Source organism: Abramis brama (genome assembly GCF_963993115.1).
Source record: "Abramis brama genome assembly, chromosome: 9".
In the NCBI taxonomy this organism is placed as follows: Eukaryota; Metazoa; Chordata; class Actinopteri; order Cypriniformes; family Leuciscidae; genus Abramis; species Abramis brama.
This window is the reverse complement of record NC_139971.1, coordinates 28,906,877-28,934,729: the sequence shown is the minus strand read 5'-3', so window position 1 is coordinate 28,934,729 and position 27,853 is coordinate 28,906,877. Positions and strand designations below refer to the sequence as shown.

General features: G+C 37.8%; 1 protein-coding gene across 3 annotated transcripts in view; it reads right to left on the bottom strand.

The window, feature by feature from the left end:
* The window catches only part of LOC311089163 (voltage-dependent calcium channel subunit alpha-2/delta-1), a 118,787-nt gene that overhangs the window by 45,202 nt on the left and 45,732 nt on the right, over window positions 1-27,853 (bottom strand). For all 3 annotated transcript variants that reach the window (XM_084123651.1, XM_084123649.1, XM_084123650.1), the window contains exons 5-16: window positions 26,742-26,777; window positions 23,695-23,827; window positions 20,720-20,851; window positions 18,602-18,671; window positions 18,411-18,461; window positions 17,133-17,232; window positions 6,361-6,519; window positions 5,829-5,933; window positions 5,151-5,229; window positions 4,954-5,003; window positions 4,744-4,827; window positions 4,579-4,656 (exon numbers count right to left, since the gene is read on the bottom strand). In XM_084123651.1, coding sequence (XP_083979777.1) covers window positions 4,579-4,656; window positions 4,744-4,827; window positions 4,954-5,003; window positions 5,151-5,229; window positions 5,829-5,933; window positions 6,361-6,519; window positions 17,133-17,232; window positions 18,411-18,461; window positions 18,602-18,671; window positions 20,720-20,851; window positions 23,695-23,827; window positions 26,742-26,777 — 1,077 coding nt within the window. The remainder of the gene's footprint in view (window positions 1-4,578; window positions 4,657-4,743; window positions 4,828-4,953; window positions 5,004-5,150; window positions 5,230-5,828; window positions 5,934-6,360; window positions 6,520-17,132; window positions 17,233-18,410; window positions 18,462-18,601; window positions 18,672-20,719; window positions 20,852-23,694; window positions 23,828-26,741; window positions 26,778-27,853) is intronic.

Genomic DNA, 27,853 nt, shown 5'->3' with positions numbered 1-27,853 from the left:
GTTCCTAAGAAGGTCACTGTCCGCATGGTTAATACATTCAAGAGATAATGAAGTTTACACGTTTGCGTCAGTAGTAGCTTTATCCCCATTAAACGTGACAAAAATAGAAGTTTGTTCCAAGCATCGAGCTATTAATAGAGAATTGGGTTTGTTAATGACACATCTGGTGTTCTGTTCTGTGTTCATTCGAATGTTATATTCCCGCTTCTGACTTGTAGGGCACAATTTGAAATGTTGTACTTTTTTTTATATATAACAATATCAAAATACAACATATCAAAAATAATCTTTTAATTTTATATATGGGCCACTGTTAGTGTAAGACGATATGCAAACCTTTTACATATATAGAATTACTTTTAAAAATACATTTTGAGCTACATTCATGTGTACCAGGGGATCTGTTTCTATATTTCCTCCCCAGAGGTCTGGACAATACTTTTTTGGAACATTTATTAATTTCCATCGAGGCAACCGTAGTACTTTAAAAAAAATAAAAAAAAATCCTAAACACTCAAAATAGTCATCAAAGATGAGAATACTGGGCCCCAAGAGCAAGTATATATATATTCAGAGGTGGACAAAGTACACAACTTCCTTACTTGAGTGAAAGTACAGATACTACTGGTCAAATATTACTCTGTTACAAGTAAAAGTTGTAAATACCGATTCTTACTTAAGTTAAAGTACAGAAGTACTTGTTTTTAAAAGTACAGCCCTCGCCGCCCTGTGCACAGTATTAGAACATGAAGAAGTGCCATAATCATGTGACAATCCAGGAAGCCTCGAACACACACAAAGCTAACGAGATCGCGCTGTAACTATGGCTGTAACATGCAGTTTTGAAGACAATAAACATGTTTGCTATGATATTTGAGTTACCTGTGTTTTTCAATCCATGCCAGGTATTTCCATAATAATAGATTATATTTATAATGTAATGCTAATCTATATAGAATCGTTGTGCAGAACACTATCCAATAGTATATTTTCTGTCTGATTTTTTATCTGAAGCCAAATTAGATCACAAAAAAATATTTAAAATACTCGATTTGCTTTATAAAGTAAGTTTATAAGCACAAACATGGTTTTAATCTCATAAATTGTCGTGTATTGATGGTGTGCTAAGCTAACATGCTAGCTAGCCCTAGGTGCACCTGCCACCTAGAAGTTATATTTTTATTATTTTTTGAATGCTTACTGAAATGTTTCTTTATTCAAGAAATGCATTTGATACAGTTTAAAATGTAAGGGTGAACTTTAAGAAAAGAAATTAGTGACTGAAACCATATGAATAGCCTGTGAATAGCCAGTCGTTAGTAACTATAATGCAGACAAAAGAAATGCATATTTAGAGCCATAACCGGGCTGGAGAGGTATGAATGTGTGCAGGGGGAGACTGAGACTGAATGGGGCTCGTTTGCACCACAAAACAATAAAGACAATATACTGGATAGATGGTTAGAAGATGACAATAAACATCAGTAGCATTTTAGCGTCAAATCAAAATAAAGTCACATGACATGGTCTTGAAAAACATTTCACTAAATACAGAGTTTTGGACTTATTATCTTAAGATTTTAAACATAAAATGTTTAGACATGTGGCATTAGCTGTAGTGCATTTCTAGATTGCTCCAGTGCCAACTTCAATTTTTTTTTCATGAGGATGTTTCATAAAAAATAATTTCTAATAACTTTACAAAACTTTGAAGCTATTTATAACAATTTTTGTCATTATGACAATAATTAATTCTACATTTACAATAAACTGCCAGGTGTCAGCTTTCAAATGAGATCATACTTGTGCTTTTAGTACAAAGGGTTCATGAACTGTATCTGTTTCAGTTTGGGTATGTCATTTCTTGGGATTTTTCAAAAGTGGGGTTGCAGCTTAACAGGTTAAGTATCAAAAGTAAAAAGTAAATGTCAATGCAATGTTTTATTATTGTTGCATTGTTGAATGTAATACTTACAGTACCGTATGCCTCTGAATCTATGCCTGCCTCAATATCAAATTTATTTCTAGAACACAGTTCCAGTAGTGGGATTGAATAAGTGCACTTGATAACGTCTACAATAGTTTCAGACACCCAATTGGCTGTTCCCTCAAATAGTGCCCTTGGCTTAGTTTTTCTGGCTTTGACGTCAAACCGACTTTCATTTCCAACCAAAATCCAACGTCTGTCCGACGTTACGTCTGGCGTAAATCTGACGTCGGGTTCTGGCGTAAATCTGATGTCGGGTTCTGGCGTAAATCTGACGTCGGGTTCTGGCGTAAATATGACATCGGGTTCTGGCGTAAATCTGACATTGGGTTTTGATGCAAATCTGATGTCGGGTTTTGACGTCAACCCGACTTTCATTTCCAAACCAAAATCATCCCCTGACTGACGTTACTACTTTCTACTCAAGGACCTTGACAGAAATGTAGTGGAGTAAAAAGTATGATATTTGTCTTTCAAATGTAGTGAAGTTAAAGTAAAAAGTTTCCAGAAAAGATAATACTCAAGTAAAGTACAGATACTCAAAAAGTGTACTTAAGTACAGTACTCAAGTAAATGTACTTTGTTACTGTCCACCTCTGTATATATTTTTTTTAATCATACCTAGGCTATATATAGGCCTATATATATATATCCTACGTGTATGAAACATAGTAGGCCTTGGGACTGAGAAAACATGGGATTGCAGGTTTTACCTCTTAAGAAAAGTATGGACCATTTTAACAAACTACTAAGTAATAAGTAATAAACTACTAAAAACAAAAATCGTAAATAATCTAATAATCAAAACACTCATCATGAACACAGAATAAAGTTAACAAGTCATTTTAAAGTTTTTTGTCTTCCCTTGCCATCTCTAAATAATACAGTATTCCAAATTATAACATTGTTTATTTAGCCTGGAAATCCAGACCTAAATCTAAAAGATTAATGGTCTGGCGTCGACTAATGAAAATCGGCAAGCTCGAAGGGCGGCACCAAGCATGCATTTGAAAATCTCACTGCACGCAATTGGATAACACTACGACCAATCACAACAAGTTATCGCTTAGCTACCAGCGGAGCTAACTGCTAGATTAGACTCTTACCGTATCCGGTTGGCAAAACAGCAAAAATGTCCTTCTTGCAAAGGAACGATTCGAGTGCCGTCTTCTGTTCCTCTTTTAGAGAAAAAGTCTAAATCTTTCATTGTTGCGGACAAAGCCGTTTCAAACAAATGGTGTTCATCCATAGCCATCTTGCAATGTTTACTAATGACTTCGACCGTTCGACGTCGCAGCGCTGTCGTCATCCCGCCTATATCAGATAACCCGATGTGATTGGTGCAGCTCAGATAGAGGGGCATATTTAATGAGCATCGTTACTCGACACCAGAGTAACTCGCTGAGCAAATTCAACTTGTGCTCTCGTGAGAACTCTGGATTACCAGGGTATTGTTTATTATGAAATGCTCTTAATATGCTGAATGTATGGAAGAAAACAAAACGTCTCAAGGCCTAAACGGTCGGAGTCATCTGTATGACAGATACAAATAATTGTATTTGCTGCATTCTCGTTTTCTGCAGCATTTTAGCAAAAGTAGCCTATCTATTTTGCTGCTCACCGTGTTCCTGCTACTGTTGTTAAAATAACCACGTCATCTGCAGCTCTCAATGTGGCGCTTTACGTCTACTAGCGAGAGAGAAAAGAAACGCGCACAGAGCGGAAAGGGCTTGAATGAAGCGCGTTTGGCACTGGATAAAAATATTCGAGGATGTATCGCCGTAAGATTATTACTGTAAACGACCCTGAGCACTTGTGCTGTGTACAGCACCATTGTTTTGACGCACTGCTCGCTTTAATCTGTAAAAACGGTAAAATGGCGCAATTATGTCCCGTGGCCCAAAAGGAACCATTTGAATACTGCTGATATATGCATACCGACCAAGCACTATATACACTACCATTCAAGTTTAGGTTCAGTAGGATTTTTTTTTTTTTTTTAAGAAATTAATACTAAAATAACATTTATTCAGGAAAAAAAAGAAAAAAAGAAAGAAACTTGTTAGAAAATATTATAAATAAAGGTTGTTCTTTAGAATGTTCTATTTAAAGAATCCTGATAAAAAAAGTAACATGGCTTCTATAAAAATATTAAGCAGCATGACCATTTTCTGCATTGGTAATACTAAGAAATGTTCCCAAATTAGCATTTTGGTTTCTGAAGGATAATGAATTTTAAAATATGTTAAAATAGAAACCCATTATTTTAAATTGTAATAATATTTCACAATATACCCGTTTTACTGTATTTTTATCAAATAAATTTAGTTTCGGAAAGTATACGTGACTTGGAAAAAAAAAGAATTAAAAAAAAATCTCACCGACCTTAAACTCTTAAATGGTAGTGTACTGTATACATAGGCCTATCTATAATTTATATATCAAACTGATGTATTCCAGACTTTATACAATTATATCCTGTTTGGTTACCCTACATTATAAAAGGCAATAACAATAAAGAATTTGTGAGTGTTTCCAAATTATTTTACTAGGAAAACCAGCTGGAAAATTCAGATAAACTATAGACTGACCTGGTTCTGAGATTCTCCCACCCTGGATTTGGTCTTGTTGAACACAGGTAGTGTGCCTGTGATGACTAAGCCCAACTCCTGAGGTCATGAAGAGAACACAGAAAACAATGAAGCATATAACACTTTTTAAATGGTTTCTATGACGTTTGTTGAATAAGGTTGTACCAGAGCGTCCAGGTAAACATTGGTCCACTGCACTTGTTTAGCATCTGCAAGGACCATCGGCCTACTCAAAACATCTAGATATTCCTAAGCAACAGTAAACAACACAAAGCAATCAAATGTAGGTCATCCTTGGACATTCACATACTCCTAAACAAGAGCAACTATCAAAATAAACAAATCACATTAGAAACGCTTTGGCGTCATACAGACCTGTGTGTTTATGCGGATGGCTCCAATGGAAGGGATTTCGTAGAAATATCCTAGAAAACATAGCGTCGGGGTGTCATGTATTGTTTTTTATTTTGCAATCCAATGCTGAGCCTGCTAAAGAGGCTGTGAGATGTGAGAATTATATTTGTACTTCAGCCACTAGGGGGCAAACACAAACTGAGCAAAGCAACACTTACCTTTGTTAGCACAGGCCATCCACTTTATTGGCCCTGTGTCATAGTTGTGTTGACCAACAGAGAACGTGAACACTCGCACCTGCAATCAAACAGCATAGTATACAAATTCACTGTAACTGTATCATGGCATAAAGATCATGTATGGGTCTTATTTAAATAAATAAATAATAGATAGATGAGGCCTGTTTAAGGACATTTAATGAATCCATATAAGTTTATATAAAATATGTTATAGAATTATAACATTTACATGTAAAAATAATTTGCACACCATAGCAATTTTTGTTGTACTGCTTATGATTTCAATCAAATCAGTGCATTAGAGCTAATTATACACTTGGAAAGATGTATAGACATTACAAGAATGTGAGGGGAATGTGTAATGAGAACCAAACCTGCAAAAGTTAAAATCAATCAATAAATCAATATAATAATATGAAAATAAATAAAGGAATACATTACTTGATAAAAACAAACATAAGTAATATAACAATTTTTTAATCCTGACTTCTTGTGACAGACAGACAGACAGACAGACAGACAGACAGACAGACAGACAGACAGACAGACAGACAGACAGACAGATAGATAGATAGATAGATAGATAGATAGATAGATAGATAGATAGATAGATAGATAGATAGATAGATTTAGATTGATGATGACATTCACACACACCTTTTTGTCAATATTGTATCTGCTGAAGACGTCCTCTGCTCTCTCCTCGCCTCCATCAGTAAACAGCATTATAATCTTGTTGCAGTTTGCTCTGCTGATGTTTGGCTGAAATGAGCACAATCTTATGCAGTTACATAGAATAAACAGCAGAGGTCGGTAGAACACAACAATACTATACTACTAAAACTTATCATAAGGTTTACTCAGCATCAGCACCCTCTTACAAACAAATATTACTACACAGAGATGATTCTAGGGTGAGATCAACCCCCTACTTGTGGCACAGTAGAATGTTTCTTGCCTTAAGTCCGTTTATGACCAAATCCACCACTGACTGGAGGGAAGGATAATATGTAATGTATCAAACTGTATATTATTTGAACACCGTAAATGAAGGGTGATATCTTATAATAGACACTCTTTTCAGCCGATGTGAAGAGAGATCACACAAAGTGCAGAATTTAAGCCTGCTGACCACTGACTGATTTTTTCAATTCATAGATAGCTTTCTTAAATGTAAAAATAAACTCACATTTGAGAGCTGATTGAAGGCAAATTCAAAGCCTTTGGTATAGTTGGTAATGCCTTTGGCTGTAATGTTCTGTACTGCATCTTTCAAGATCTTCTTATTGCGAACATTAGCTTGAACCAGGTGGTCGAAACATGCTGTGTTATTCACTTTTGTGTTAAACTGAAAAAGAATAGAGAGAGAGTGTGAGAGATAGAGAGGCATCATTGTTAATTCACAGCAAGACTTTTCAGAATCACAAAAAAAGTTTGTGTGACTTAAGAGATCTATATACTGAGGCCAGAAATTGCAGGTGTTTGCGAGTATGCGCGTGTGTTTGGTACAGTCAGTGCTGAAAATAATTTGAGCTGACAAGCTGGATACCCTTACAAGTTTCTAATTTTCTTTTCAGGTAGGGCTCTCTGTGTTCTGTCACTTATTGCGGCTGACCTCTGTGAACCTGTTACTTCAAAGCTGGAGCGTGTGTGAGAAGAGATTGTGAACAAGAAAAGAGACTATTGGGTAGAGGAAGGAAAGAGGGGAAAAGGAGGAGAATGAACACAGGGGAAAAAGAAGGATAAACAGTATATGGAATACTGCAGACTCTAATTATCCACAAATAGAGTACAAAATCTTTTTTTTTTTTAAATAAATAATTTTTTTGGTTTCAACCTCAGGGTGTTAAACTAAATATTATATGAGCAGTTGTATTTTTTATTCACTTCATATGAGGTTTGCAATCCATGTAAAAAACGTGGGGCATGAAAATGATAAATAAAATAAAATAAAATAAATAAAATAAAATAAAATAAAATAAAATAAAATAAAATAAAATAAAATAAAATAAAATAATAAAATAAAATAAAATAAAATAAAATAAAATAAAATAAAATAAAATAAAATAAAATAAAATAAAATAAAATAGCCAAAATGGGTAACAGGCTTGCAATGATATACAGTATATGAAGAGTTCAGATGCAAAAGCCTCTAAGTGCCATCTGAAATTTTCTTCTAAAATGATCAATTTTATCAAGCTCGTATATTTAAGTTCAGTAATTTCACTTAAATGGCAATGAAAATTACCTATTAATTGTCATTTAAGTGAAATTACTGAACTTAAATATACAAGCTTGATAAAATGTATCATTTTAGAAGAAAATTTCAGATGGCACTTGGAGGCTTTTGCATCTGAACTCTTCATATATGCACAAAACATGTTGGTGAGAGCGAAATAATAAAAACAATAAGAATTTTTAAAAAAGCCTTTGCCAATTAAAACTTTTAGTTTTTAAATATTTGTTTAAATGTAGATTTTTACTACAATTGAATCGAATATCAGGAAAGCAGACAATTTTATATTAAAATTAACTGAGCATGAAAAGTATCTAATTTTAAACACAGTTTATATACCATATCAATTCACAACAAATGTAAAGTTCTCTGATGTTTAATTGGATTTAATTGGACACCAATTTCTACCTTTTCCAGACACAGCGCCTCTAACCTTAACAATAGGAAAAGTCAGAATGATTAACAGGTGTGAGTCATTACAGCTAATGAGGAGGTATGTGCAAGCTCACGCAAAAATTAAAATGATTACTACTGTATAACTCCAGCTCTCCCTGAGGATATGAAAAAGCACATGGTGCACTTCCTGTGGCATATGCAAGCAGAATACACCTTCAAAGCTCCCATGCTTACTGTTGTGCTGCATGTTTTTCTTCTGTTTTTAATGATCCAGTTCTTAGTTTTTCACTCATGTCAACCTGAAAGGCTTTCCCACTCTTAATTTCTCGCCGGACAAAGAGAGGTGTCATTAGGAGACATGCGCCAGTCATTGATGTAATTGTGGGATCAGGTGTCTGTGCTCTGTTGAATGAGCTGGATGTCACAGTGTCTGTTGAATGAACCGATGAGTCACGGTTCGATTAGTTGTTCCAGCACTGACTGAATATTTAATTAACGCTTGAAATTATCTCCGCGGAGGCCCCCGTGACTCACTGCTCTCAGCATACGCCGGGTTATAAATAGAGGAATAGGACAAACTGATGATACACAGACCCCTACACACACCAGACGGCGCACACTCACAGCGTAGATGGCTTCGATGATTATAACTAGTGTTCTAGTTCTGTCGTGTCATGCCGCTTCCAAGAAGAAGCTTTTATTTCTCGGGGGCTGCTCGTTCATAGCTCAGGGGACTTAAAGAAGTTTTCAGTTATGTTTAAGATAAGCATTAAAATTCCCTCAGGTGCTTCTTCTAAAATTCCTATTGAGAAATAAGAATAGAAAAACAAAAAAAAAAAACAGCTTCTATACAATAATAATCATAACCCAAATGTGAAGCAGAGGGGTTATATATCATCCAAAAATAGTCTATTTAGCAAGAATGACGAACTGTCACGAAAAATCATAAATTAAAAACTGTTTCTCGCTGAAAGATGAATTGATTTTACATAAAATGTAGGCATACTGCATGTTAAATGTTTATAATCAAACTATAGAACGGTGATTAAACTGACTTGGAACTACCTGCGCATTAAACGGGTTTATTGCACACCTTCCAGCCAATCAGAATTGAGTTTTCAGACAGAACATATATATGTTATGTTATATAACATATATAGGTATTGTAACGTTGCTGGCTGAATGATAGGAGGAAGCAGGATCCACATGCAGCAAACTTTATTTAATAAATCTAAAACTAGACAAACTCAGACTCGGGAAACAACACAGGAACCAAACAGCCAACATACAAAAATAAGAACTCACAAAGACTGAGACTAGACACAAAGCTTAAATACATGGGCAAACAAGCTAAACAAGATAACAAGGGGGCGTGGTTAATCTGAAACACCTGGGGAAACTAATAAACAAGAAAGACTACAAAGGACTACAAAACATGGCACAGAACAGGAAATAACAAAAATGCACACCAGACAAGGGAAACACAGGACAGGAATCATGACATAGCCCCCCACTTAAGGAGCAGATTCCAGATGCTCCTCAGGAAATAGTTCAGGAGGGTGGTGGAGCGGAGGCGGACCCGGGGGCGGGATGGAGGGCCAGGCCCGTGGAACGGCAGAGGGCCTGGAGACTGTGGCAGAACGGGAGGCCAGGGCGGATCAGGCTGTGCAGGCGACCAGGGCGGAGCAGGCTGTGCAGGCGACCAGGGCGGAGCAGGCAGTGCAGGCGACCAGGGCGGAGCAGGCAGTGCAGGCGACCAGGGCGGAGCAGGCAGTGCAGGCGACCAGGGCGTAGCAGACGACCAAGGTGGAGCGGACCCCTCAGGCGACCAAGGCGGAGACGACCCTTCAGGCGGCCAGGGAGGAGACGACCCTTCAGGCGGCCAGGGAGGAGACGACCCTTCAGGCGGCCAGGGAGGAGACGACCCTTCAGGCGGCCAGGGAGGAGACGACCCTTCAGGCGGCCAGGGAGGAGACGACCCTTCAGGCGGCCAGGGAGGAGACGACCCTTCAGGCGGCCAGGGAGGTGAGGACCCTTCGGGTGGCCACGGTGGAGAGGACCCTTCGGGTGGCCACGGTGGAGAGGACCCTTCGGGTGGCCACGGCGGTGAAGGCTTATTGCCCCCCCCCCAAAATTTTCTTGGGGAGGTTAACGGACTTAGGCGCCGGGTAGGAGGAGTCCAGTGGCGAAGGCGTGTCAGGGCTGGATGAGACAGACGGTGAAGGCAGGTCAGGGCTGGACGAGGTCTGCGACGAGGGCAGGTCAGGACTGGACAGGACCAGCGACGAAGAGGGCTTTGAGCTGGGCAGGACCAGCGGCAAAGAGGGCTCTGAGCTGGGCAGGACCAGCGGCGAAGAGGGCTCTGAGCTGGGCAGGACCAGCGGCGAAGAGGGCTCTGAGCTGGGCAGGACCAGCGGCGAAGAGGGCTCTGAGCTGGGCAGGACCAGCGGCGAAGAGGGCTCTGAGCTGGGCAGGACCAGCGGCGAAGGAGACTTTGGGCTGGCGTGAAGTGCAGGCTCGGCTGGACTGGCGTGAAGCTCTGGATCGGCAGAAGTGACGTGAACAGTCTCTAGATCGGCAGAAGCGACGTGAACAGTCTCTGGATCAGCAGAAGCGACGTGAACAGTCTCTGGATCAGCAGAAGCGACGTGAACAGTCTCTGGATCAGCAGAAGCGACGTGAACAGTCTCTGGATCAGCTGAAGCGACGTGAACAGTCTCTGACTGGACAGGCTCAGGCTGGATTGGTTCAGGCTCAGGGGGTACTGTGAGCTTGTGGGGTTCTTCAACTACCAAGCCCACAGTAAATGATGAACCGCCAAGGAGAAGAGCCAGGGTGATATACCCCTCTAGGGTCCACTCGGCATTATCATCCGGCATCATCAGAGCGATCTCCTCATCTAGCCCACTCCAAAATATGTCCATGAGCTGAGAGTCCTCTAATGATGCTAAATGACAACAAGTCAAAAAGTCCCTAGCATACCTCTCGATAGGCTGGCCATCCTGGAACAGAGAGGATAGCCAACTACTTAGAGCTCTGTTGCTTACAACTGCTGGATCCATTTTTGTGGTGAGTTCTTCTGTAACGTTGCTGGCTGAATGATAGGAGGAAGCAGGATCCACATGCAGCAAACTTTATTTAATAAATCTAAAACTAGACAAACTCAGACTCGGGAAACAACACAGGAACCAAACAGCCAACATACAAAAATAAGAACTCACAAAGACTGAGACTAGACACAAAGCTTAAATACATGGGCAAACAAGCTAAACAAGATAACAAGGGGGCGTGGTTAATCTGAAACACCTGGGGAAACTAATAAACAAGAAAGACTACAAAGGACTACAAAACATGGCACAGAACAGGAAATAACAAAAATGCACACCAGACAAGGGAAACACAGGACAGGAATCATGACAGGTATAATGCATATATTACAAATATTATGCAGCATAATTGCTCTGATAACAACTTGATTAAATTCTAATTATTTGATTAATAATACAGTGCATCATGAAATGTGAAATTTAGTCAGTTTATTATACTTATGAAATGGTAATAAAACCAATAGCCTAGTTAATTTTCATTTATTAATTTATTTTAAATTATTGTAATATCTGTATATATAATTATATGTATGTGTATGTATGTATGCAGCATAATTAAGGGTATAAATATTTGCTGATAACAATTTGATTAATTGCAAGAATAAAAAGCTGACTGCTGTGATTGTCAGATTCACACAGCTGTGTAAATAAAGATCTATTAACGTGCCCCTATTATGCCATTTTAAAGGTTCCTAATTTTGTTTTGGAGGTACAGGTTTACATGCATCAAAGGTAAAAAAATAATAAAAAAAAATCTCAAAATATACATTGCACATCACCACATTTTTCAATGATTCAATGATTCTCAAACGACTCATCTGAAGATTCAGTCTCTCTAAACCCCTCCTTTCCGCAAGCCTACTCTGCTCTGATTGGCCAGATGGCCCAGTATGTTGTGATTGGTCTACCGCTAACAGCTCATGTCGGAAACGAAACGCCCATTACCATAACTCAACTTCAGCTCCGGAGGCTATTGTACAATCACTGAGCTTTAGGAAGCCTCCAGATCATTCTCATTGTGAAGAGCTCATAAACATTTAACAGAGAGGAAAAAAAAAAACATGATTCATAAACTGAGACTCTTATTCCATTGTTCATCTCCAACCACATGAAGGTTGGAAACAGTTTCCTGCATGACACCCACCTCTTAAAACCAGAGTAACCTCAAGGGACCAATTTAAAGCCTTAATCTTACGTTCACCATTCAAATTGTATGTCATGCTGCAAGTCAATTACACTAGTCAATCATTTACTATGAAAATCCGCCCCACAGATAAGTCAATCGAAATGATGAATCTGGTAATATCCTTGAACAATTCAATGGAGGTTGCCACAGCACTGCCCTAATGAGCATCAATAACCTTGATCCAACTTGGTTATTAATGACTGAAATTAGAGACACTTCAGCTGACCAGTAAAGAGGAAGATTGTTTTATCATAATATGTCATATTTACTTTGCCTTGCCTTCACTATAAATGTCACATTTGCATGGATATGCACCATTTATAATAATTATAGCTCCTGTGTTAAGACAAAAGGCTGAATTTGGCTATGCAATCTATGAAATTTAAAAAAAACAAAAAAACAATTTGCATCACTTGTCTTCATTTAGCCTTGAATATTTTAATACAAATATAAATTTGCAATTATGCAGCATAATTTATGGTGAAAATATGTGCTTTGATAATAATTTAAATAAATTTGGATTATTTGTTTAACTGTGCAATGCATCAGTTGAATCAATTTAATTGCATTTCTGAATCTGCCTGATTGATATACTGAATTTTAATGTATTTCATGTATACGTGGCCATGCATTAATGCATTTTACTCCATTTTACACGTTTCAAGCAATTTTAATGATCTTATGTGTAACCGCCTGCATCATTGGCCCACACTGTATATTTAAATGACCAAATCTCAATTTCAGTTGGCTTTTCAAAAATTTATGAAGATTTATGAAATCCTTGGGTTACTGGTTGTATATGTGGCATCATATTACAAAGTCTTGTTAAAATGAGCAACATTTGTTTGTAAGAGACAGTCGAGAGCCCCCTTGCTGCATACATACACACATCCAGTACAATATATGAATAACAGATTATTGTGTAACAGCATATTGCGTATACATATGTACTGTGCTGTATGCAATAAGCAGCACACCAGTATTAAATTCCAAACACAGCCTGCATTACAAAACATTTTCCTTCCAAGTCTTGTTGTTCTTCCTGACTTGGCAGGAATGTATAACATCTCATGTGAAAGAAGTTGTTTATCAAGCAAAATGTATAAAAATGTGCATGAAGGAAGTCTAAATTTAACTTACAACTGAAATGATCAAATATTGTATTTGTCCTGGCTAAAATCATTACAGCTGTATATACCGATCATAATCCTCCTCACTTTTCCTATTCACAAACGTAACAGCTACCATATGGCACATAGTGTACACTGGTGATAAACAGTCTAAAAACAAATCACTAGATTTATAGATTCAGCCAACACAATGACTATTCTACCCATAATGCCCACGTAGGCCTTTTATTTAAAACTACAAATGCTCTCAAACTACTGATCTACAAACACATACCAAATTTGATCTTTGGGTATCAAACTAATGCATTTATGTGACTGTGGGCACAGCCTCTTTCTGTTCTCGCTCAAATACACACAAGCACACTCACACACATACAGTACGCATAACACAACGCTACACTCTCATTGGCATACGTTCCCTGAAGCGAATCCTGTTGACAGATCTCTCAGAGCTAATCCTTTATCGGAACAGTGATTCCCCAATGCAAGAAAACCTCAAAATCCTCTGAGAAGTGAAAACAATAAATTAATCAAACTTTATTTACTGAAGGATAAAAAATGTATGATACCAAGCATGATTTTTTGTGTGCAAAAACTGAATGTGATTTATAATTTCAAACCTGCATGGCTTTCTTTTTGCTACTCTTTTCCATGCGATTACAATGAATGGAGACTGAAGCTTTCAAGCTTAAAGGAAAAGTTCACTTCAAAATGCAAATTATCTCCAAACAGTTGATGTACCCCATTGACTTCCATAGTATCTTTTTTCCTACAATGGAAGTCAATGGGGTACATCAACTGTTTGGTTACCGACATTCTTCAAAATATCTTCTTTTGTGTTTAGCAGAAGAAAGAAATTTATACAGATTTGAAACAACTTGAGGCTGTTTCAGAATAAATTATTCCAGAATTAGTCCAGTCATTTTATGAAAAAAGGTTGAACAAATTGCAACAGAAGCAAACTCAGCTGATTTTGTATCCTCAATATGTCCTGAGTAAGGAAAAAAAAGCCCCGAAGAATCCCATTAGGGGAAAGTTTTGAAAAAGACCCAAATATAGCCTATTCATACGCCTATTCATTCTTTTTCTCACGTGAATAGGGTAAAAAATGTAACCTTTAGATATCACCATGAAAATTACTGAGTTGATTACTTATATCAAGACAAACAAAAAATGTATTACAAGTTTTTTGAAATTGTTTGTTAACATGGACAAACGGTGCATAATCTAATTACGTATGTGCTAATTTGCATAAATACCACAACAGATCTAAACATTGGGTCTTGAAAGGTGAAAATGTCTTGTTGAATCTTGTTGACACATAACAGTAAAATACTTAATGTTAAGATCTGAATGGGACCCATTTAGGCTACCCATGAACATTAATACATAATACATACATTAATACAATCAGTTGAGTTTGCTTCTGTTGCAATTTGTTCACGGTTGACCCCCATTTTGGCTTAAAATGACTGGATTAAATGTTCATTTTGAAGTGAACTATTCCTTTAACAAAAGCACCATAAACGCATCGTAAAAGTGGTCCATTCAACTTGTGAACTTTATTCCAAGTCTAATGAATTCATACAACAAGTTTGTGTGAGCAGAAGACATTATTCACAATTTTCTCCTCAAGTGAGCTGATAACTGCTGAGTCAATGAGATGAACTCGAGAATCAGGTCACTGTGAATTGTAAATTGATCATTAAATTATTTGACTCAAAAGAATCATTCAGTCATGAATCAGAGACATCACCATTTCTCTAGTGAAGACTTCAAGGAAAGCTAGAGCTGATGTCAAGATTTTCAGTGAGTTTCTCACACAAAATATGTACCACTTTTATATCAGTTTATGGTGGTTTGGCATAATTTTTCAAGCTTGAAAGTGTACGTCCTTGTTCATTGTAATTGAAAGAAAAAGAGCATGGGGAGCTATTCATGTTTGAAACATAACGCGAGAGTAAGTAAATAATGAAAAAATCGTAATTTTTCGGTGAACTATCCCTTTAAGAAATAACAACCTCCACAACAAGCATGCAGGTTTGGACCTTTGGTCAGAGGAAAAATAAGTACAGAGTAAAAGATCAGCTAGCCAAGATGGATTGGAGGCTCCTTCCGAGAGGAATGATATATAGCAATTTCCTCCCTTTTTTCTCTGGCCTTCTCTTTCTCACTCAGCCTGATCTCTTCCCCTCACTTTGTCCAGCCATTTTCAATTCAGCACACAGAGCCTAGAAGCAGCCTTTTCATTAAGCGCCTGTTTTCAAGTGGCAAGCTGCAGCCAGATCCATATTTCATTACAACTCCTCTGTCTCACTCTCTCTCTTATACACACACACACACACACACACACTTGATGTTGTTATTGTACACCACACAGCAACCTGCAACCCACAAACTATAGAAACTCCTCACTTTAAATTGAATCCATAGTAACAATGTCTTGTTCCATTTTTTACTGTACAGCTGCAGCTAAATACGGTTGTCACACTTTTCTGAGATTTCAATCCCATTCTGTAGACAGTTTGTCATTTATAAACATTTTTGTTTTAGTAACAAGTGCTTTCTGCAACCATTATTAGTCATGAAAACTTCAAACAGTGAAAAAGCAACATTTATTATATCCACAGTTTGTGCAGAACCAAACTGAACATTTAGTTGCTAATTGCTAGTTGCTTACAATTTTTTAGAATCTGACAGCTCAGCTATACTGCATCTTTTTTTGGAAGAAAGGTATTTACGTGGGTTTTTAACGACATGAAGGACGTTGAATAAAACAAATTGTTAATTTCTGAGTGAACTACTTTAACAACCGTAAATAAAAAAAGATAGCTTCTTTGTCAATAGAATTTTGCTTGTTTAAAGTGATGAGACGCCAAAATGTTGCTACAAATATTGCTATTCATGTATAGGCTACTCATTTAAAGGGGTGGTTGAATATGATTTCACTTTTCTAACTTTAGTTAGTATGTAATGTTGCTGTTTGAGCATAAACAACATCTGCAAAGTTACAACGCTCAAAGTTCAAAGCAAAGGGAGATGTTTTCTTTTAAAGAAATTGCTTTTTAAGGACTACAACAAACGGCTGGTAAGGAACTACACGACATTCCTCCCGGGTGAGTGACATCACTAACCCTAAAATTGACATAAACCCGCCCTTGGGAACACGATTTATAGATTATCAAGACAGAATATGCTAATTAAGGACTAGAAGATAACTACACATAAGCTACATAAATTTGCCAACTAACCATTCAGAAATGTCCTGTTGCTTCTACATGTTGTCACTTCTTGAGTCTCTTCATCTTTCTGACTTCAGTTTGAACATAAAAGGCTAAAAGTTTTAGAAATTTCCAGTGCATGTCTGTGTGAGGTAAAAGGACACAAGCTCTTGAATCTCCGCCCCCTGTGCCGGGAGCAGCAGCTCATTTGCATTTAAAGGAACAGACAAAAAAACGGTGCGTTTTTGCTCACCCTCAAAATGTGACAACTTTAACATGCTATATAAAAATATCTGTGGGGTATTTTGAGCTAAAACTTTACATACACACTCTGTGGACATCAAAGACTTATTTTACATCTTGTGAAAAGGGCATTATACCACCCCTTTAACAGATGTTAAATTGTCGCTATCCAAGCTTACAAATTAGCTAACAAGCTATCTTGCAAATTAGGGATATTACAGCACAAGTGACATCCTAAAAATAGTACCGCTGCAACACAAAGTTCCAGAATAGCTCTGAAAAGTATGGAAATGTAAGCGAGGGACTGTGAAAAGCAGAAGGAGAAAGTGCAATGTTACTATGTATGTATATAAACTATTGCAAGTACATGGTATGAGTGAGTCCTACGGTTGTCACAGCCAAAACTTCACAGTGTGCCCACATTGCATATGATCATACTTACATGGACAACATTGACATAATCATCATCGGAAAGTGTCTCCAGCATTTCACTGACAGAAGTTCGGATCAGTTTAAGGGTCAGTCCAGACACACTTCCACTCCTGCAACACACCAATACAAATACCAGTTAATGCCAGTTAAAGAGATAGTTCATCCAAAAATGTAAACTCTTATCATTTAACAATGTTACAGCAAGTAAATGACAACAGAATTTTTGGGTAAAAAAAATGCTGTAATTTTAATATGCTGCGACAACCATAAGCAAGCCATTCATATAGGTTTGATTTCCTGAAGATACGGTGTTATTTTGCAATTTGATATGTTATTGTATTATTTTAATTTATTTTTGTAAGCATAAACACACTGGTTTGTTGCGCAAATAGTTTGTTGTTTAGTTCCTGTCTCTATGAAGCCCCTCCTTCCAAAATGCGCAATGTGCTCTGATTGGTCAGCTGGACCTGTGTGTTGTGATTGGTCAAACACTGAGCGTGTTTCAGAATTGTCACATCCCTTAACATAATTGTGAGTTTCAACTCACTTCTAACACAACTCAACACATATCATGGCATCTCTACATCTATGCCACAGCATGTAAGACTAAAGACATTTAACCTATATCCTCTCCTTGGGTCATTTTGACCCGAAACCAATTTGACCCCCTTAGGAATGAATGGAATGCAAGGAATGCTTCAGTGGACAACTTAAAAACTGCTCAAAATTAAAAATAAAAATGCTAAAACTTTACCAAAAATAATTTTATAGTGTCTACATGTGTATCTGAATGCATATTGAAGAGATAAACTCAAGAACTGACTTTAGAACCCAGCGGAACAGCTCATTTGCTCCATATAGAGCTATAAGGCCATCTAGTGGCCAGATTCATGAAATATCATGTTATATAATTTTTTTTTCCACAAGAGGTCAACAGAGACACCCAAACTGACCCAATGTGAGATTTGAGTTTTGAGATTGAGTTTGAGCTGATTACTGCATGTACTGGGGTCATTTTGAATTTAAGTTGAAAGAATGTGAAGAATGTGCTTAAATTATATTATGTATTGATAAAATCTAGAAATTTAAAGGTACATGTAATAAAAATTCTTCAAAAAGTTGCATTAAAAAAATATTATAAAAATTAAATAATATATGCTTTCTGGACCAAAAAAAAAAGAGTTTCGGTCTATAATTTTAGGGCTTCTGGTCATTTTCACGCGCAAGGGAAGGATTTGTTACAGGTATGCGAGGGAAGAATAGAACAATTCAAGTGAAGAATACTCACGCATCAACAAGAATCAGCATGTCCTTGGGCGAGGCCGCACCTTGAACATACCTGGATACAAAGAAAGAAATATTCTGGATCTCTTTCAAGGATAATTTTAAACTGAGAGAACAAAGACTAGAAGGTTCAATAATAAAGGGGAATAAATGAAAAAGAATTCAGAGCACACACACAGAAGCGCATATTAGTACCAAGGTCGCCGGCGCACATCGTACAGGTCGATTTTACTGGGTGTTTTCCTGGCATCCATCCAAGGGGAAGCTGAATGGACAGAGACAGGATATGGAAATATGAATGACCCCTCATCTCAAACTCCATTTGATTTGTCACATCTATGTCGTGAGCACATCAGCGAGCCTCACTAGAAACCTGTTTCTGTATGGGGGGTGGTTTGTGGTTTATATTGACTGCAGTAAGCCGACGTGTGGAAAAAAGGGCCTTGGTTGCCCCAGTAGAATTTCAGCTTTGATTTTTCTCTTTAACTGAGGAAATAACCTGGTGCAAAAGAGGGTGCTCATCTGTGACTATCACAGCTGAACATCTAACAAGACATGTTTCTTCACAAATGGCATCCCACGTTTTGACATTTAGTGAGTGGATCACAGCTGTAAGTGCCAGCAGATAGTCTGAGACACTGTGATTTGGCCGTAACAAAGTAATCGACCAGTGTTCTGCCAGCTATAATGAATTGAGGTTTACAAGAACATCAATATTTTATAGGCGTGCATGTATCTATAAGGAGACAATCAATGGTTTGGGGCCCACATTTTGTTCAATTACAGTCTTAAAGGAATAGTTCACCCAAAAAATGAGAACTCACTCATGTTGTTCAAAATCCTGTATTACTTTTTCCTTCAGAGGAATACTAAAGTTGAATTTCTGAAGACTATCCCAGCCTCTCCGCTCAATATAATAAAATTGAATGAGGACTAAAGTCGGGTGCAACACTGTACGATTTATAATAGTCATTAGTCATTTCTGCTTGTCAGACTGTACGAACAGGATCCTTGCTGTAAGCCATGCCACACTGTAAGATCTCAGTTGTCATTAATGGATTAACGGAACCACACAAGAAAACACACGGGATTGAAATGGCGGCTACAAAAAAATCTATAACATTAATTTTGATCATGGCTTGTCTTGAAAAACGAAGAAAATTTGACCGTCGTCGTAGGAGAAGTCACACTGCAGGACTGCGAGTCAAATCTTCTGACACTACCAGAATTTCGTTGGTTATTAATCAGCTGTCGGTGAACATGTCAAACTAACGGTCAAAAACGTAAGATTTTAGATTTTAGTCAACGTAAGATTTTAGCCAAATCATGGCCAAAATTGTACAGTGTGAAGCCCGGCTTAAGGCTGTTCCCCAAAATGAAAAGAAATGAAAAAAATCATAATAAAATAAAACAACTTGTGCACTATATCCCAAGTCTGGAATAGAAGAACACACTAAAATGTACATTTTTAACAGAAAATACTGACATTTGCTCTTCATGTCGCATTCATAAGAGTTAATGCGAGAAGTAGCGATGCCCTATTTGTGAATCATTCTTCTGAGTCAATGAATCTGGTTCACAAACCCAGTCTGACTGATTCATTCAATGATCTGGTTTTCTCCAGTTCAACGATTCAATGATTCAACTGCAACTGTTATCAGCCCAGTGGAGTGGAAGATTGCCAGTGAATCATTTTGATCTGTTCCTCTCACAAAGGTGTTTGAATGGCTTCAGAAGTCATACGGACCTCTTTTATGCTTTTTTGCGTCCTTTTTTGAAGATTGACAGCCCTAGGCCCCACTCACTTTTATTATATTAAAAAAAGAATAGTGAGAAAATTCTTCCAAAATTCATCTTTAGTGTTATACAAAAGAAAAAGAAAAAAAGTCACACAGATTTGGTAAAACATGAGAGTGACATAATTTTGGTTGAATTATTCCTCTAGACACAACAAACTCTTTTAGTTTTAAGGCCATTAAGGGATAGAGGTTCAACAGTGGCTAATGCACGTTTATATGCACCGGGGTTGTTTTTTTTCTGAAAGTAATGAAAATGAATTGGACACCTCATTACTTTTCTCCTCTGTCATCATTAAATTCCAGAAGAATACAATGAGCCCTCTGCTGAGATATGTGATGTTATAATTTGTTATGAAAATTTGGTGTAATTTGAGCCGGGACTACATGCTATGTTTACCAATTAGAGACAGCAGAGTCTTGCAAAGGGAGGGAGGAGGCTGTGCGTGTGTGTGTGAGTTCTGATTGTAATGTGCATGTGTGAATAGTTCTGAATTAAACCGACACAAGCACTTACCTGGGTAAAAGCGAGCTAATCCAGTAGCACTGCCAAACACTTGCCATAGTAGCGTTGGATCCTCTTCTCGGTTTTTCTTAAAGACATCTTCCAACGCTTCAGTCCAGTTCAGCTCATTCAACACAATGGTGGCTGGAATACACAGGCAATAACACACAATGTATTGATTAATATTGTATTGAGTCAGTTAAATGATTACATTACCTTTAACTAACAAATATTATCACTACACATGATTCACGGTCATACTTTGAATACTTGAATCTATTTACAGAGGTCATGGTGCTTACAGTGACTTATAGAGTCCAGAGAGAGGAGGAGGAGAGACACAGAGAGAGGTGTAATTTACCCTCACCTCAACCGCTGTTAACAGAATGATTCTGCGCTGTACACTGAGGGCTCTTCATCTCTTCAGCCGCAAACAAGCTTATTGACTTTATTACATTATGACTGAGGGAACCATGGAAACCTATAATCATCCTATCAAACATTTTGCTTCTGAAAAGGCTGCGTGCTGATAGGCAGTCAGAAGTGCTAGTGGAGATATGCTAATCAGGTGAGAAGACAGCCTGTGTGTCAACAGTTATTGTAATGAAGCATGAAAAATTCTGTGTTATAACAACCAGAACTAGTTTTATTGGCTGGCATGCAACAGAGGCGAAAGGGCAGGGCTGAGAAAAGAAAAGAGAGGAAGGAAATGATGCATGAGAGGCACATTTTCTTGAGCTTTTTTCTCCAAAAAAAAGGACAAAATCCTGATCAATGACTAGAGAGAAATTGCAGCTTGCACAATAAATCAGGTCATGTTCGAAATGGATTGCAAATATTATGAACAAAGACAGACATAATTTGATTTATACTATCTATCTATCTATCTATCTATCTATCTATCTATCTATCTATCTATCTATCTATCTATCTATCTATCTATCTATCTATCTATCTATCTATCCATCCATCCATCCATCCATCCATCCATCCATCCACATTGTACATCTGTACAATGTTTTTTTCATGAAAATAAGTAAAAACTTGCTTCAGTTGAATCTGAATAGAACATTACAGGACATTTGCAGTACATTTTGCCTTTTGACAGATTAGCTATATATAGAGGTCAATCCATTTCCTACAAAAAAAAAAAAATCGAACCATTTTGGCTTTTAAATAAATATTGTGAAATAAAATATCTCTGAAGTAATATAATTTGAAGTATTGATTATTTCCTCAACCTCCACTTATTACATCCATCCTTTTGGATGTGAAGGAGAGGAAATTTGCCGGCACCCACTGTGAATTGTCTCTCTTAATCATTGTTAAGTTTTTCTTGGTGTTGGCTGACTCTGGCAGAGGAGGGTCTCCCACCCTCCCCTAGCAACCCCTAAACGATGTACTACTTTATCCACGAAAATCCAATTTTCTCCCCGGCGGGAGTGGCAGATCCGTGTTATTTCTGTATGTGCATGTGCCGGTGGTTCCAGGCTATTTGTGGTCTTTGAGTGTTTGATAGAGGTTGATGCGTGCAAACTTTGCTTTTAGGGTCGCTGTAGAAAAGCCACTAGGTTCTCACTGCCTTACATAGAGTGAACAACCTTTGGAATTAATGGACATAGACACTCCAGTAATATTGGACTTTACTCACACACAACTGTGTTTCAGCACAGAGTATGAGTCTGGCCACAAGCTCAATTCTACACACGTATCATGTTTCCTTCTGGCACAAGGTCAGGTCAGACCCAAGACCACAGCAATTACAGCTCTACCCTTTTTGCCTCTCATCTATGTCACTTTCTGTCACTTTGTTATATTCCATCTCTCCCACTATTAAATATAAAAGTTTAAAGTTCACCCAAAAATGAGAATTCAGCCATCATTTACTCAACCTATTTATTAGAAGTTATTTTGCAGATTTTCCTGCTCATCTTATCCATACAATTAACATGAATGGCAAAGAAATTTTACGTGGGTCATACTTCTCAGGTTGGAAAATGTGGAAATCAATTATAAACAGAAGAATCACATTCCTGAATATAATAATATTGGTTACTGAGTGTGGGGGATCCCTAAGTCTTTAAAGGCCCAAAACACGTGCTTCAGTCACACAATTAACATATAATTAATAACCAACAAGCTCAAAACTACACATAACCAGATGAAACAACCCTCCTCAAAAAGCCTTTGTAAATGACTCGCACATAAAATTAGAAATCGCAATATAGGATTAGGAAATGACTCACAGATAATTGCATAAAATGGTATACAATTACAAGACAAGTGACAAGGAAACTCCCCTCTTAAATTACAGGGGCAGCCACCTCTGCCAGTGTGTGTTGGAAAGACTTTAACTCACTGCTTAGAGACTGAAGCATCACTTGGTCTGATTTGGTATTCTTTATTTAAAAAGCAAGCAAATGCATCCCCCATATAACATTATGCTCACCACAGCACAACTGTCCGACCTGATGTAATTTCAAAAAGCCTGCTACTCTGTTTACCAAAGGGCACAATGGCCAAAGTAATTACCTGAATTTATTTGTCTTCCATTTGTGTGCATGGGTGTGTGTATGACAAGGTCAATAGGAAAGGGCCGTCTAACACCAAAGAGCCAGACGCTATCCCAGCAGGCCAACTGAGACACTATGGCTTGGCCAGCCTTCTATCCCTGCTTAAAAACCATTGAGAAAGCACATATAGAGTTTAAATAGATGCGCACGCATACCGTGGGTTTATCCAAACAAGCGCACCTGCACTTATTCTGACAAATGTTTCCCCTGAGAGTCTTTGCTGCTGTCAAATAGATTATATAATTCACCTCAAAAAGCTCTCACAAAGACACACTTATACTTGGTTTTCTAACTGACATCCAAAGCAATCTGCAAGCAGAGCATCTCATCAGATTCCCAGCAGTAGATAATATGTTACGGCGGAGCCGGCAGAGCGCTATGGAAGCGTCTGTGGGGGGTGGTGGATTTACTTACAGCCGTCATATATGTCCGTAGGGATATGCACACCCGTATGGTTGTAGGAGGTGAAGCGATTTTTGAATGACGGGTCTTCTTTAAATTCAGGTCTGATCCGGTTTTTCCTTCCTTCTGTTTCATTGGCATCAAGCTGAAAGAAAAAACAACAACAGAAACAACTCTGGTACAATAGGTACAGCAAATTGATATTATTTTTAATACAATAGCCCTATATATTTTTATTTTACAATTTATATATATATATATATATATATATATATATATATATATACAGTGAGGAAAATAAGTATTTGAACACCCTGCTATTTTGCAAGTTCTCCCACTTGGAAATCATGGAGGGGTCTGAAATTGTCATCGTAGGTGCATGTCCACTGTGAGAGACATAATCTAAAAAAAAATAATCCAGAAATCACAATATATGATTTTTTAACTATTTATTTGTATGATACAGCTGCAAATAAGTATTTGAACACCTGTCTATCAGCTAGAATTCTGACCCTCAAAGACCTGTTAGTCTGCCTTTAAAATGTCCACCTCCACTCCATTTATTATCCTAAATTAGATGCACCTGTTTGAGGTCGTTAGCTGCATAAAGACACCTGTCCACCCCATACAATCAGTAAGAATCCAACTACTAACATGGCCAAGACCAAAGAGCTGTCCAAAGACACTAGAGACAAAATTGTACACCTCCACAAGGCTGGAAAGGGCTACGGGGAAATTGCCAAGCAGCTTGGTGAAAAAAGGTCCACTGTTGGAGCAATCATTAGAAAATGGAAGAAGCTAAACATGACTGTCAATCTCCCTCGGACTGGGGCTCCATGCAAGATCTCACCTCGTGGGGTCTCAATGAAAGAAAGGTGAGAAATCAGCCCAGAACTACACGGGAGGAGCTGGTCAATGACCTGAAAAGAGCTGGGACCACCGTTTCCAAGGTTACTGTTGGTAATACACTAAGACGTCATGGTTTGAAATCATGCATGGCACGGAAGGTTCCCCTGCTTAAACCAGCACATGTCAAGGCCCGTCTTAAGTTTGCCAATGACCATTTGGATGATCCAGAGGAGTCATGGGAGAAAGTCATGTGGTCAGATGAGACCAAAATAGAACTTTTTGGTCATAATTCCACTAAACGTGTTTGGAGGAAGAAGAATGATGAGTACCATCCCAAGAACACCATCCCTACTGTGAAGCATGGGGGTGGTAGCATCATGCTTTGGGGGTGTTTTTCTGCACATGAGACAGGGCGACTGCACTGTATTAAGGAGAGGATGACCGGGGCCATGTATTGCGAGATTTTGGGGAACAACCTCCTTCCCTCAGTTAGAGCATTGAAGATGGGTCGAGGCTGGGTCTTCCAACATGACAATGACCCGAAGCACACAGCCAGGATAACCAAGGAATGGCTCTGTAAGAAGCATATCAAGGTTCTGGCGTGGTCTAGCCAGTCTCCAGACCTAAACCCAATAGAGAATCTTTGGAGGGAGCTCAAACTCCGTGTTTCTCAGCGACAGCCCAGAAACCTGACTGATCTAGAGAAGATCTGTGTGGAGGAGTGGGCCAAAATCCCTCCTGCAGTGTGTGCAAACCTGGTGAAAAACTACAGGAAACGTTTGACCTCTGTAATTGCAAACAAAGGCTACTGTACCAAATATTAACATTGATTTTCTCAGGTGTTCAAATACTTATTTGCAGCTGTATCATTCAAATAAATAGTTAAAATCATATATTGTGATTTCTGGATTTCTTTTTTTAGATTATGTCTCTCACAGTGGACATGCACCTACGATGACAATTTCAGACCCCTCCATGATTTCTAAGTGGGAAAACTTGCAAAATAGCAGGGTGTTCAAATACTTATTTTCCTCACTGTATACTATATACACACACACACACAGTTGTGCTCAAAAGTTTACAAACTGCTTGCAGAATCTGTGACAATGTTAATAATTTGAACAAAATAAGAACGGATCATAAAAAACGCATGCTATTTTTATTGAATAAGTCCCTTGTTTGTCATGAGCAGTTAAACTGCCCACTCTTCTTCAGAAATATCCTCCAGGTCCTGCACAGTCTTTGGTTTTCCAGTATCTTCTGCATATTTGAACCCTTTCCTGCTGTTACTGTATGACTTTGAGATCCATATTTTCACACTGAGGACAATCGAGGGACTGAGGGTCATACACAACTATTACAAAAGGTGAAAACATTCAGTGATGCACAAGAAGGCAACAGGGGGTGTAATTGTGTTTTTTATTAGATGATTAGGGTAAATTGTACTCTTTTTGTCTTCTGTGAAACATGTAAGTATGTAGCTCCTGGAGGGCAGTACTAAATGAATAAATATAATCTTTTACCAAAATAAGACCTTGCACATCATCATCCTGTTCAAAATTTTTCACCCCCAGCTCTTAATGCATCGTGTTGCCTTCTTGAACATCAGTGAATGTTTGCAAATTCACAAATTGGATTCACCTTTTGTGATCCACAGAAGAAAAGGTTGTAGCCTATGGGTTTTGAACGACGTGGATGAGTAAATGATACCTGATAGATCAGTTATATAGTTTACATCAAATATCAATATCAAAATAAATTTCTTGCCAATTCATCTATTAATATAATCATCTTATAACGCTTTGTATGGCAGGTACTCTATCTATTCCAAATTGGTGCTTTGCACAATGCACACTGATGAATAAAACCTAATTTTCTCTACATGTTCCTTCTTCCTGTTCTTTCCGCCTTTTACACAATCTATTGCACAAGCTCCCTCCATGTGTTTTACACACACTAATTGGCAGTTGAGATATATGTCGCACTAAATGTGTGTATCCACCAGTCGAGCGTGCGTCAACCGAGAAGATACATTCTGATCATCTCTTAACTGTCTTAAATAACTCATTCATAAGCTCACTAACGCATGGTCATAACTGGACAGAAGAGCTCGCGGTATTCATGTTTGATATAGTATCTGTGCTTGAAAAAAACGCTGAGTGTGTCTGTGAGCTGAAGTCTGTCTGTGAAGAGTTGAATTATATACTCACATTATCCTTGGCATTAAAGTAAACTATATCATCGTCCTGCAGAGAAAGAGAAAAATAAGAAAATTGAAAGAAAGAAAAAAATTAAAACAGTTCAGATAATAAACATAAACAGTATTTTGGCTATTATGGGGTTCAAACCTGAGATTTTTTGGTCTAGTTTTCACAACATTACCATAGAATAACCATTTTGTGAACCATTTTAATAATCTAAAGAACCATTTTCCATAAAGAACATTTTGTAGAATGGAAAGGTTCCATGTATTTTAAAGGTTCTTCATCGAACCATAGATGTCAATAAAGAACCTTTATTTTAAAGAGTGTATACTGTACCAGCCTAAATCTTTATACCCATACATTATTACTCTGAAGTGTCCTCAGAAAACCTACCCATCATGCAAATCATACAATGACAGTATCACTGTAGCCAAGCATGCATTCAACATGTGTTCCACAGATCTGAACTGTCAGACATTTGCTTCGTAGCAAGTGTGAACTGCATTATGGAGAGCTAAAGAAAGCTTGGTCATGGCAGGTTTTACAGCAAGTGGTCAGGATAACCTGCTGATATTAAACCGCTCTGCGGTTAAGGATAAAGGCCTTCACGGCATATGGTGGGTATGCGCAAGGATGTGTCTACAGTAAAAATAAATCCACAAGAGAAATGCAAAATGTGTATTCAGTGAAATCAAATCAGTGGCATCTGCACGGAGTGTGGGTAGTGAAATTAGATCCATTATTAAGCTGCAACACATTCTATCACTTAAATAAAAAACTCAAATACACACAGAGGAAAAACAATACGCCCATTGTACAATCAGACTGTTTATTTATTTATTTGTTAATATATCTGTTCACTAGTTTGCATTTAATGTAATGTATCTTGATTTCATTTAATTAAATGAAGAGGTCTAGCACACCAAAGCATTTAAACAGTGAAATCGAGTGGAGGTATTATCAATTTCAAAAACGTCTCCTACTGGCGGCCTTCATTTGGAATGATCTAATTGCATAACATGTCAGATTTTATTCTTGTGAACAAGTCAGTCATCTAAGATGTCTTCCGCAGCCTAAGATAAGCTTCAATGAGCAGGATGCAAACTGATACTCTTTTT